The sequence below is a fragment of the Lepidochelys kempii genome, chromosome 5, assembly GCF_965140285.1.
Source record: "Lepidochelys kempii isolate rLepKem1 chromosome 5, rLepKem1.hap1, whole genome shotgun sequence".
Taxonomy (NCBI): Eukaryota; Metazoa; Chordata; order Testudines; family Cheloniidae; genus Lepidochelys; species Lepidochelys kempii.
The window spans coordinates 101154565-101165566 of record NC_136384.1 but is presented as its reverse complement, the minus strand read 5'-3'; the positions used below and the strand labels follow the sequence as shown (position 1 = coordinate 101165566).

Here is an 11002-nt window from a genome sequence, read left to right as displayed (position 1 = left end):
TTCTTTTTGTTCAGTGTGTGTGGGTGGAGGGGAAAGGGGGACCCACAAGGGTGTGATGTACTAAGAAGGTCACTTCATTTCTCTCTGTGCCCCAATTTCCCTGTCCAGTAGAAAGGGATAAGAACATCTGTCCCCCTCTGTGACGTGCCTTGTGATCCTCAAATAAAAGGCACTGGCAACGTCAGTGGTAAGGATTATTAATAATGACATTCAATGGAAAGACTAGCTGTACAAAATGTGAAAATTGACCAACATCAATAACAGTTTAAAACTTGTGAAACTAGATTTTCAATTATAAGTTTCATGACATCAGCAATCTGAGACAAAATGGTTCCATGTTACACCCTCATCTCATGGAGATGGCTAGACAGGGACTTGTTTGCCTAGTGAAACTCTTAAAACCTGTAGCTACCAAGTACAACTTGATCAGGGCTATAGGAGATGAATGAGTGAAGTCAGCTGACAACGTTAACACCTCAGTAACACCTCAGAGTGTTGAACTATCCACTCATCTCAGCCTTGATCAATCCAGCATGCTTCACTACTGCACTTGTAATTCTCAGCCTTTTGGATGATGGTAGATTACAACTAAAGCAGCAGAGGAGTAAAACAGCATAATGAAATTTTATTTTGAAAATATGGCAAGAGTCTAAGGCACTTCAAACATTTAACTACATATGACTAAAGTGAATGTGACAAGGTAACAGCATTCCATAAATATGCACTGAGAACTACTTAATTCCACTATAGAGGAACATACAGCTAATGCCTCTAATTTTATTCTCTGATAAACATTATGTATGGATCCTATGGACACTGACACATAGTTAATAAAAATATGGTAACAATACATGTAATTCTTCATGTAGTTTTTAATTACTAGAGAATATAAAATGTTGAAAATACTGTGCGATTTAAATTTTATAGATACAATTATCTTTAATATAAAAGTTATACAATACATCCAACTGGTGACAACTCATTTATTTAGCTAATTTCAGACCTGACAGAGAGCCCTTCTTCTATTCCTAAACCATCAACCCACCAGCCCAAGCTCCAAAGAGCTGACGACATAAGAAATTGCAAATTTTATAATTTTAAAATTAAAAAACTCAAAACCGTATTGGAATGACATTTATGAAAATAATAATTGCCAATAGCTCCATGTAAAGTAAATATAAATATTTTAGAGAACAATTAAAAAGTGCCCTGGAGACTATGACACTTGTCCAAAGGGGGGAAAAACACTCATACCTGTGAAGATAGCTTAAAATTCCTAAACTGTACATAATTCAACAGAATAGACTCTACAGCAAAGAGAAACAGGATTTATGCTGTATCCTGCAACGATGGATAGATGACAAAAGAATGGTTCTGGCTATGTTCCTAGCAGACTACTATCTAACTGTATGCTTTCTTCAAGTTCATAGTCTTCTACCTTTAGCACTAGGTTCTGCTTTCAATTTGCTGGTGAGTTCAGGCACAAGACAATTACATTCAGTATCTGTCTCTGTAATACAGTAACAATTAGCAGCTTAGAGATGGCATTAACATTTACAGATATTCGTGCATTACTAATCAAACGTGGCTCTGCGGGTAGGACCAGGAGACGTCTTTCTGCTGAGCCTAGGTGTACTCTAGAAAGGGGAAAGGAAAGAACAGTTAGTTAACTGAATTCAGCTAATTAAATAAAGAGATTAAAACAGACTGCACATGAACCACTGTCCCTTCAGTTAATGAAGGCAGCAATTAAAATTCAACCTATATAGAAGAGGTAATGTGTTTTCTTTCAGTCCAGGAGCAGCTATGCTGGCTACATATAGCCTAGTGTCTGAAGCAGCACAGTATTATGGGTAGTAAAACATTTAGGAACTGTTTATCATGAAGACAAGTGCAGACTGTGAGAGTTGGTGGATATTTGCCAGTTTGTCTAGGGTTGCAACAAAACTAGAGCTGGCCTTGCTTTGATGACTTGCTCTGTAATAGGCATCACAATTACGCAAAAGAAACTTTGTACATTGGCCAGTCTACGTGGATCTCTGATTTAACACAGACGATGAATTGTCCTCACCCAGAGAGAAAGGGGTAGGAAGTGTTCTCTCGCCAGGTCCAGGCTGTCCTGGTCTGTATTGCACTATTTGCTTAAAGGTTGTCTTGTGAATAAACACAGATTGTCCTATCCTGTGCTGCCCACCCAATACCTTTCAGAAGCTAAGTATTTACCAAACAAGAAGTACCCACAAGCTATATGCACTTGTGCGTGCAGTCAGAGGGAGTATATTCACAGACAGATGACCTACATAGCGCTGTCAAAGTTCTTTGTATGCGGTGTTGTTATAGTCATGGTGGTCCCAGGATATGAGAGAGAAGAGGTGGCTGAGGTCACATAAGTTGGTCCTCACCCACCTTGCCTCTCTAAAAAGTTCTTTGCTTAAAGCCTGGCCTCTCCAGACACTGACCACATCATTTTTCCCATGTTTAGTCTCAAGAACAGAGAGATACCATGTAAACTCCGTGTTCAGCAACCTGGAACATTTAACATACTAACCGGTGACTGGGGTTTGGAAAAGTTTACATGAGCATAAAGAAGAACGGCTATGTCCTTGTGTCCCGCTTCCAGGGCTATGGAAAGTGCTGTGCTGCCATCCTTAAAGAAAGAAAAGGAAAAAGAAATTAATGTTCATTTGCATTACCAAGCCCCTTAAAAGCTCCTTCAGTCTACAGAGAGTAGAAGTTACTGAAATGAGGCCCTATTGCTCCAACAGCCAGCCTAATTTAGGGTCCTGTTTAATTTCCTTTATTATAATTAAGTGACAACAAGCCTTGTGCTTCTGTTTTATGAGGCAATCCAAGTGCCAGAGGCCTCATAATTTCTCTCAACAAGGGGACTGGATTATAGCTGAGAAAGAATGAGTGTGCCATTATTACAATAACGTTACAGGTAATTCTGTGTAAAACCAGTGATTTCAGGAGATTGGTTTGAATTTGCTTGAGAGAAATTGCATTGTTGGTGGGGAGGGGAAGAGAAGTGAAGGGAGGGATAAAAGTTAATCAGATACAATGAGAATTAGCTGTGTTATAACTCCCATTAAGAGTAAGAGCAGCTGCATTCCTAATTCCAAAAGCACCTGGCTGAGAGTCTACCCACAAATACTGTTCTTTACAGATATTGTTTTCTTGCATCAGAAAATATTTTATTTATTTCAAAATCATAGGGGAACATAAGATTGTACCTTATTTGTGTGTGTGTGTTTACCTGCTTTAACCTTGTAAATAAATCTCTTATTTCTTTTTCCGAGTTAATAAACTGTTAATTAGTTTACAATAGGATTGGCTACAAGTGTCTTTAGTGAGAGATCTAGGGTGCACTGGACCTTGGTAAGTGATTGGTCCTTTGGGACTGTGACTAACCGGAATATTATTGTGATTTTTGGTGTAAGGGGCCAGCTATCACAGAGGCAGGCTTGTCTGGGTGGCAAGATAGATTGACATCCCCAAGGCTGCCTATTAAGGCTGATATAGTGCCGGAGCTCACAACCTGTTTGAGGTTCGTGCCCTGGCTCTTGACAGTCTGCCCTAAAAGTGGCACCCACAGTCCTGTGCCATTCCAGACAGCGGGACAGTTGACTCCTTATCTCTGACCCTCTCCTGCACAGCACACAAGTCAGTCAAGAGAAGCTCTCCCTGCCCTGACTCTTCCTCCTGTGGAGCTAGTGTTTGCTTCCCCTCCTGAGGCCAAGCTGTGATGGATGCAGGCATCACTCAGCCGTAGCACCTGCTGACCAGTGATTTTTAGCTCACAGGGCATGAGGGGATTTGCCAATAACAGCGTTCAGCACTGATATCACCAGTGCTCACTAGTGTGCTGCCAGCCTCTTCTTCCCTTGTCCACACAAGTTTCCACTACACCACCAGCATTAAAGCTGGCATCACCGTTAAATGTTTGGGAGGAGCAGACTTGTTAACTATTGCTGTGGCATTTGGTATTAGAGCAGTCAAGACCAACCTAAAGGAAGGTGCAGCCTTGATCTTTGCATGGGCCACCTTTAAGTGAAATGCTTCCTTATCAGGTGGCGAGGAGTGATTGCCATGTTTAATTCTACTGAATGGACAGGGGGTGGGGTGGTCAACCACGAGGATATTTGTGCTGAGAGAGGAACACTGGTACATTTGGGGTGTACACAGATTTGTCCTGGAAAAGCAGGAAGTGTTCAGCAAAGTTCCTGAATCATTAGCAGGATGGCACAAATCAATAGCACAGAGCTCATTTCCATAATGGCAGCTGGAAACCAAATTCTTGGTCCTAAAAGGGGACCAGTAGAAATATAATCATTCCTTAAAAATGCCAAAGTACCAAGCAAGGTACTTGCCCATATCAAAGAACTGGAGGTAATTTAATCTCAACAGATCTACAACTGAATGGCTTGTGTAAGTGACAGCACCATAGTACCTAAGTCAGGGTTGGTGCCATAGCATCACCTAAATTTTAGGCACCACCAATGTGACCGACAGAATGTTGACAGGCTGCTTAAAATTAGCACCTGTCTCCGGTGGCCCTAGACTGCTTTAAGAAGGGACCTGTTACACCAAGGTAACCTCATTCACATGTCTATTGGTACGTCTATACAGGGAAAAAAGCCTCGAGGAATGGCCATAGCTGGCCTGGGTCAGCTGACTTGGGCTCAGGCTGTGGGGCTAAAAATTGCTGTGTAGATGTTTAGACTTGGGCTCAAGCCTGAGATCTGGGACCCTCCACCCTCGCAGGGTCCCACAGCTCGGGCTCCCAGCCAGAGCCTGAACACTTATATAGTAATCTTTCGGCTTCAGAGCCCAACCCCCACGAGCCAGAGCGAGCAGACTCGGGCCAGGCATGGGTTTTTTATCTCAATGTAGACATGCCCGATGAGGCCAGCTATTGTACACCACTCACTCTGTTGGCAGTAAAACCAACTGACCTTCCTGACTAAGGTTTATGTACTGAAAGTGTTATAACTGTTGTACAGGGAAGTTGAACCCCCAAATTAAAAAAAAAGCCAGACTGTGTAAGGGTTGAAAGTGAATAACTGGGTGACAGTAATAGCTAGAATCCAAACATACCCTGGAACAATACTGTCACCAAGAACACAACCATAATACTCAGTCAAGACATTCTCAAGTTTTAAAGGATATATTGATCAAATCCTCTATCTCAGGGGTTCTCAGACTTTTGTATTGGTGACCCCTTCACACAGCAAGCCTCTGAGTGTGACCACTCCTTATAAATTAAAAACACTTTTAAACGTATTTAACACCCTTATAAATGCTGGAGGCAAAGCAGGGTTTGGGAGTAGATGCTGACAGCTTGTGACCCCCCATGTAATAACCTCACGACCCCTTGAGGGTTGCCAACCCCCAGTTTGAGAACCCCTGCTCTGTCTACTCACACAGGGTGCAGTGATCTTTTCTAACCCAAGAAACATACAAGCATATCATTCTCAGTTGAGCACACACATTGCCTCCCCGCCCCCCAACTTGTATGCGTGAAGTTAAGCATCTAAGTTTAGGCACCTTAATAAGGGAGCCCTGATTTTTGGAAGTGCTCAGAAAACCATGTATTTAAAAGAAAAACAATCACAGCATGCGCTAAGACTAATAAGATTCTGGCATTTCTATTTTAGGTTGTCAGCCATAAATTTCACGTAAGTAGATCTTTGAGTCTCTCCATTCAGTAAAAATAAATCAACATTCCAAAAGTTATCTGGTGGAAAGGTAGAGCAGTGTCTGGAAAGGCAACTCACATTGTCCTGTAGGGTGCCATTACATCCGGCTTGAGCCAGCAAGAGCTTTACTATCTCTACATGTCCATGTTCACTAGCACACATCAGAGCAGTAGAGCCCTCATCATCCTGGATATTGACATCTGCACCACAGGCCAGCAGAGCTTTAACCATGTCTATCCGTCCATGACTTACTGCCAGCATCAGAGCAGTTTGGCCGGCCTGAAAGGAAAATCACAGCTGAAGTAACAACCAACCAAGGGGCTGGGACTGTCAGACAGCACCTGTTTGAGTCCTCTAGCTCCTACACATGCACATGCATACACTCACTCTCATCTGCAACTGCTGAAAGAAGTCAAAACTATCACAGGAGAAGATCTGCTTTAGGAGAAAAGTTGCGGTAACAATATCTCACAAAGTATAAAGAACTATGAGTTCTACAGAGTTTACAAACTTCTCCTGAAATTCAGTTTTGTTTTTCCACACAGTGCCCCAAAAAATTAAAAGGACAGTTGAGGCACTTGAAAAAGAAACATCTTATTTAAAGCTCAAATATTTTTCCATGGCTCCATTTTGTAAACAGGAACCAAAACCATACACACAGATGTCAAGAGGCAGTAACTGGCTGCGTACAGTCCGTGCAAACTCTGAACTAATGGAAAGTCACACATCTGCTCTGCGGTTGCAATAAAGGCAACTTTATAGTCAATTTACAAAGCAAAACAGCTTTGAATGGTATCTGAGTGCGACAGTACTGACCTGACTGGCTTTAGCATTCACGTCCCCACAGCCAAAGAGTTCTTCCACTATTCGCATGTCTTTCTCAGCCTCCACAGCTGCAAGAGCAGCCAGCATGATGGGGGTATAGCCAGCCTTGTTCTGATGATTTACGTTACAAACATCTGCAGAGGAATGAGATAGTTTCTTTGGAAAGCAGGAATTGTAGTAATGAACTGAATAAATTGCTCTGAGAACGGCCTATTGAATTTGCAGTAGTCGCTCACATAATGAAAGCAATTCAAAGGAAAGCTGAGGAAAAAAGGGTGCTCTTGAACCAAAGAAAAAATCATTCTTCTTCGTTACATGTATGACATACTTGCCACAGAAAGGATACAAAGCAATTAATTTGTCACTGTTGAGGTACTGTTAAACTTTAAAAAATGATGGAAATTTTACAATAATATTACATACAATACCAGCCTTGGGTTGGAATTTGGGGCAGGCTAGCTGGGTGAGCCTGTATTTCATTTTTGGAATGAGGATTCCCTAAATATAATTAAATTAGTGATTATGGCTAATGAAATTCAAGACCAAAAGGTTTCCCCACAGCACGTTTTCCTTTAGCTACTTATATTGGTGCATTTTAAAGTTTTGCACAAGATACTCTGACTTGTTTTGGAGCTTTAGAAAAGGCTTTCCAGTTAAAAGGTTTCAAGCTCTAACAAATACTTGTCTGGGAACCAATACAGTAAGGCCGCTGAGGAAGTGTCGGGAACTAATAATCTTTTTGTTCCAACCTAATACACCAGTCTGTCTTCTATTCCTAAAATTTTTGAGTTCAGTGGGGTTAGTACTCATTTAGAATCCAATAGCTTTCGAATGTGATCATATTTTAATTATCATTTGGAGGGCAAGAGGGGATTTATATAAGGTTTCTGTAAGAGGCTTGAAGTTTCAGCTCCACTGCAGATTTACCACCAGAAAAAAAATTCACAGCAACATCTTCACGTTTCTCCCTGCTTTTCAAACAAAAATGGCATTTGCAAAAACGATGCAGGAAGAAGAAGCAGGATGGGAAGGTGTCAGAAAATGTATGCATCCATGTCTCAGAGGAGTGGCAGTCAATTATACTAGCTATAACCAGCTACAGAGATCCAGGCTTGCTTTCCAGTGCCAACATGCTGGCCCTCCCAGTTACCACTGGGGAATTCAGCTGAAAGGATCAAAGATTTTCAAAGGGCAGAAAAATATCTGACCCCTTTTAAGTGCTGCTCTGCTGCAGGTGACAAATGCTACACCTTGTGGTGGTGCTAGCTGAAGCCATTCTTACTTGACTGATCCACCTCAGCATTTAAATGCCTCCTAGGAAGTGCGTTCTCAACTACCCTCCCCGTCTTTATAGCAGGATGGGAGGGGAGGGTCCTGAACCTTGTTTCTGTTGTAACATTGGGTGACAGATTGCAAAAGGTTGAGAGCCACTCTGCGCTATTACAACTCACCCCATCCTTGCCAGCTGGAGATTTTGCACCTATGCACAGAGCTGATTTGGGAAGTTCACTGTTTCATGTGTCTAGTGACCATTCACATACAGTAATTAAAGGAAGAGCTGTCCACACTGACACTTAGGAAGGAATTCTAAACCTTTTAACAGGATGCCTGGCACAACAGTCCTTTTCACATCGCACTAGCCCATAATTGTTGGCATTTCCAATTCCAGTCACTTCATTTAATTACTAATGCAACTACACTGGCTATTGTGGACTGAAAAACAATGGCTTCCCACACAGCAGCAGCCTGCTCATGCTACTTTGAGATATTCAGGGAGGTAGGAGAGAAAATTATTTCCAACAGTCTAGAGCTTGCATCAGAACTCAGTCCTGTCACATTCTCCTTCAGTGACTCATTGCTTCCACCCGGCCTGTGTTCAAGCCAGCCTACAGCATTTGAAGTGCTTGTTTTCCTGTCAACGGAGGAGGAAGTCTTTGGTGCTGGATGTGCTGCATTGTTACATTATGTTCATTCTCTAGCTGGTGTTTCTATTTTTGCTGATGAACAATCGTTAGTATAGCACCTTTCATTTGGGAACCACAAACCAATTTACTAGCATTAATCAAGCCTCTCTACACCCTTTTGAGGTACAGCAGGTAAGTATTATAGCTATTTTACAGAGACAAATTCTGTTCTGTACCTCACTTGGGGCACAGCCCATGTGAGGTGGGGTGGGTTCTGGACTACCCTTACACTATCTACCTTTTGCCAGGGGCCAGCTCTAATTTACAGCAGCCCTAGCTGGGCTGTCCACTGCCTGAACTGCAGCCCAAAGCAGTCACTGTGCCAACTCTCCCTACAACCACTATTTCTTTCCCTCCCCCCCTTACACTGGGCTGGAAAGGGGGCAGTATAGGGCTACATGTGGCAGCCCCACTCTGCTCCTGGGCTAGGAAAACTCTCCCATGGCTGCTGCGGCACCTTTATAGTCCCCATTTGCCATCAGGGTAGCGCATAGGTGCTGAGGTGGTGGCCAGGCTCAACCCCTAAGTCAGTGGCTAGATTAGCCATTCAGCAAGTCACTGGCAAAATCTGGAATCTAACCTAGGAATCTAGATGCCAGTTGCCTAGTCTAACAACTAGACAACACTGCCTTCTCTTCTGCAAGTTAAGCAAAAACCATCACCCGCAAAGCAAGTCTGGAATCCTTAATTCCCAGTGCTGTTTTAGTGTGAAGTTGCACTGTACTGTTCTAGAATTAAAATTCTGGAGGGATTCTGCTGGAGGAAGCCCAAACCCAGAATTCTGGAGCTGACCGGCAGGATGTTACCTGTGAGGATCACACACCAAAAAAAAACAAACAAAAAACAACCCATCCCAAAATCCCCTCAAAAACAGCCAACCTACTTGCATCCAAAAGCAGCTTTACAATCTCAAAGTTAGAGTGTGACACACTGTAATGGAGAGCTGTGTTGCCATTCCCATCTGCCATGTTGATTATGTGTCTGAGGACAGGGGGAGAAAGCTCTTCAAAAGCAGCTATGTAGTCTCCAACCATTGCAGGAACGGCTGACTTTTGACTCGATATGCGAAACCACTCATGCTGGATGGTATTTAAACAAAATCTCTGCCAAAAACAAGACAAAAAGATTTTTAGATGCATGTACTATTTATAGTGTTTTCTGGCCCACAAGGTGGCAGTTCAGGAAACCAAGACTTCTTTAGTCCGATGTGGGCAGAAAGTATTCAACTCAAACCCAAGAAATAAAAATTGAATCTTTTCCTCCCACAAATCTCCATGTGAAACTCAGGTTGTTAATTTCTACCTATTTCACCTCATTTCCAGGAAGCTTGCCTGTCTCTCTGGTGGTCCTAAGTTTGACAAATGACTGGCACCAGAATTCATAGGTATCAAGTGTTGACTGATAGGAGCAGGGCTTGCGATGGTAACTCTCTCCTTACATAGTTAACTAAGTGTATATATTAGTCTTGTTTTAGGGAAGCGTACCAGACTGACAACAATAAAAACTGAAGTTTTTCAAGTGCACAGCTACAGTGCAAGCTTCCCTATATTGCCTCACCACGGTGTCTCCGTCCTAACCTGGAAGGACTCAGATAATTCTCCCTCTCCATTCTCTAGTTCTGGTCTCTCCCCAGCTCTACTCCCTTCAATACAAAGACTCACAGGCAGGGAAACCTACTCTCATCAAGAAATCCCAGGGCAATCAATGGTGTATTCGCTCAGTGTGTTTCTTTAGGCCCTTATGCTGCATTAGTATTTGCTGGTGCTGTCCCTGGCACTTGTGTTAGCAGATCTTGAGACAGAACCAGGGCCAGAGATTGTAAGCTTCCTTTATGTCTTGTTTTATTACCTAAGCCATGCCATTATCCTTGATAACATACAACTTTTAGGGTGTAAACTGTTAGTATAGTCCCTTTTGTTTATGTAACACCTAGCATATTGTGGGCACTACCAAAGAGAAACAATCAAACAATAATTATTAATACAGAATGCCCTTTAGTGGTACACATAGAAATATTTTCTTATTTTAGAAAGCAGTATGCACCAAAATTTCACCAATATGCTATTTTGTAAATAGCAAATATCAAACTGTGAATAAGGACCATGCTTTCTACATGTGGATGCCTACATTCAGGCACATCATCATATTTAGGCATCTCTGGGAGCTGAGAATGCTCAATACATTGATAAAAGATCATACCACTTATTTAGGTGACTAACTTTGGATGCCCAAGTTTGAACATTTTGCACAAGGTTCATTTCCAACTCATAGATAGAGGGAACTAGAGCTGATTAGACTGGAGTTCTCAATTACAGAGAACCCACTTGTGCTTGTAAACAGTTTGAGCATGAAAAATAATGCACATGTTCAAATTACCCTTGCTGGGCAAAAATAATCACCTGATTATTCCATTACGGACACTTTCAACACCCACTAGGCTTGAAAGTTTGTTCTTTTCATGAAAAACTACCAGAGCAGACAGGACTAATACAGGGATTAAAACTATACGTCACC

At 42.1% G+C, this 11002-nt stretch overlaps 1 protein-coding gene across 4 annotated transcripts in view; it reads right to left on the bottom strand.

Moving 5' to 3' along the window:
• Positions 1 to 857: 857 nt before the first annotated feature.
• Positions 858 to 11002, bottom strand: part of KANK1 (KN motif and ankyrin repeat domains 1) — a 170750-nt gene continuing 160605 nt past the window's right edge. For all 4 annotated transcript variants that reach the window (XM_073345218.2, XM_073345217.2, XM_073345219.2 and 1 more), the window contains 5 exons: positions 9372 to 9591; positions 6516 to 6658; positions 5778 to 5978; positions 2549 to 2647; positions 858 to 1637 (listed from right to left, as the gene is read on the bottom strand). In XM_073345218.2, the coding sequence (XP_073201319.1) occupies positions 1575 to 1637; positions 2549 to 2647; positions 5778 to 5978; positions 6516 to 6658; positions 9372 to 9591 (726 nt within the window). In that variant the 3' untranslated portion in view covers positions 858 to 1574. The remainder of the gene's footprint in view (positions 1638 to 2548; positions 2648 to 5777; positions 5979 to 6515; positions 6659 to 9371; positions 9592 to 11002) is intronic.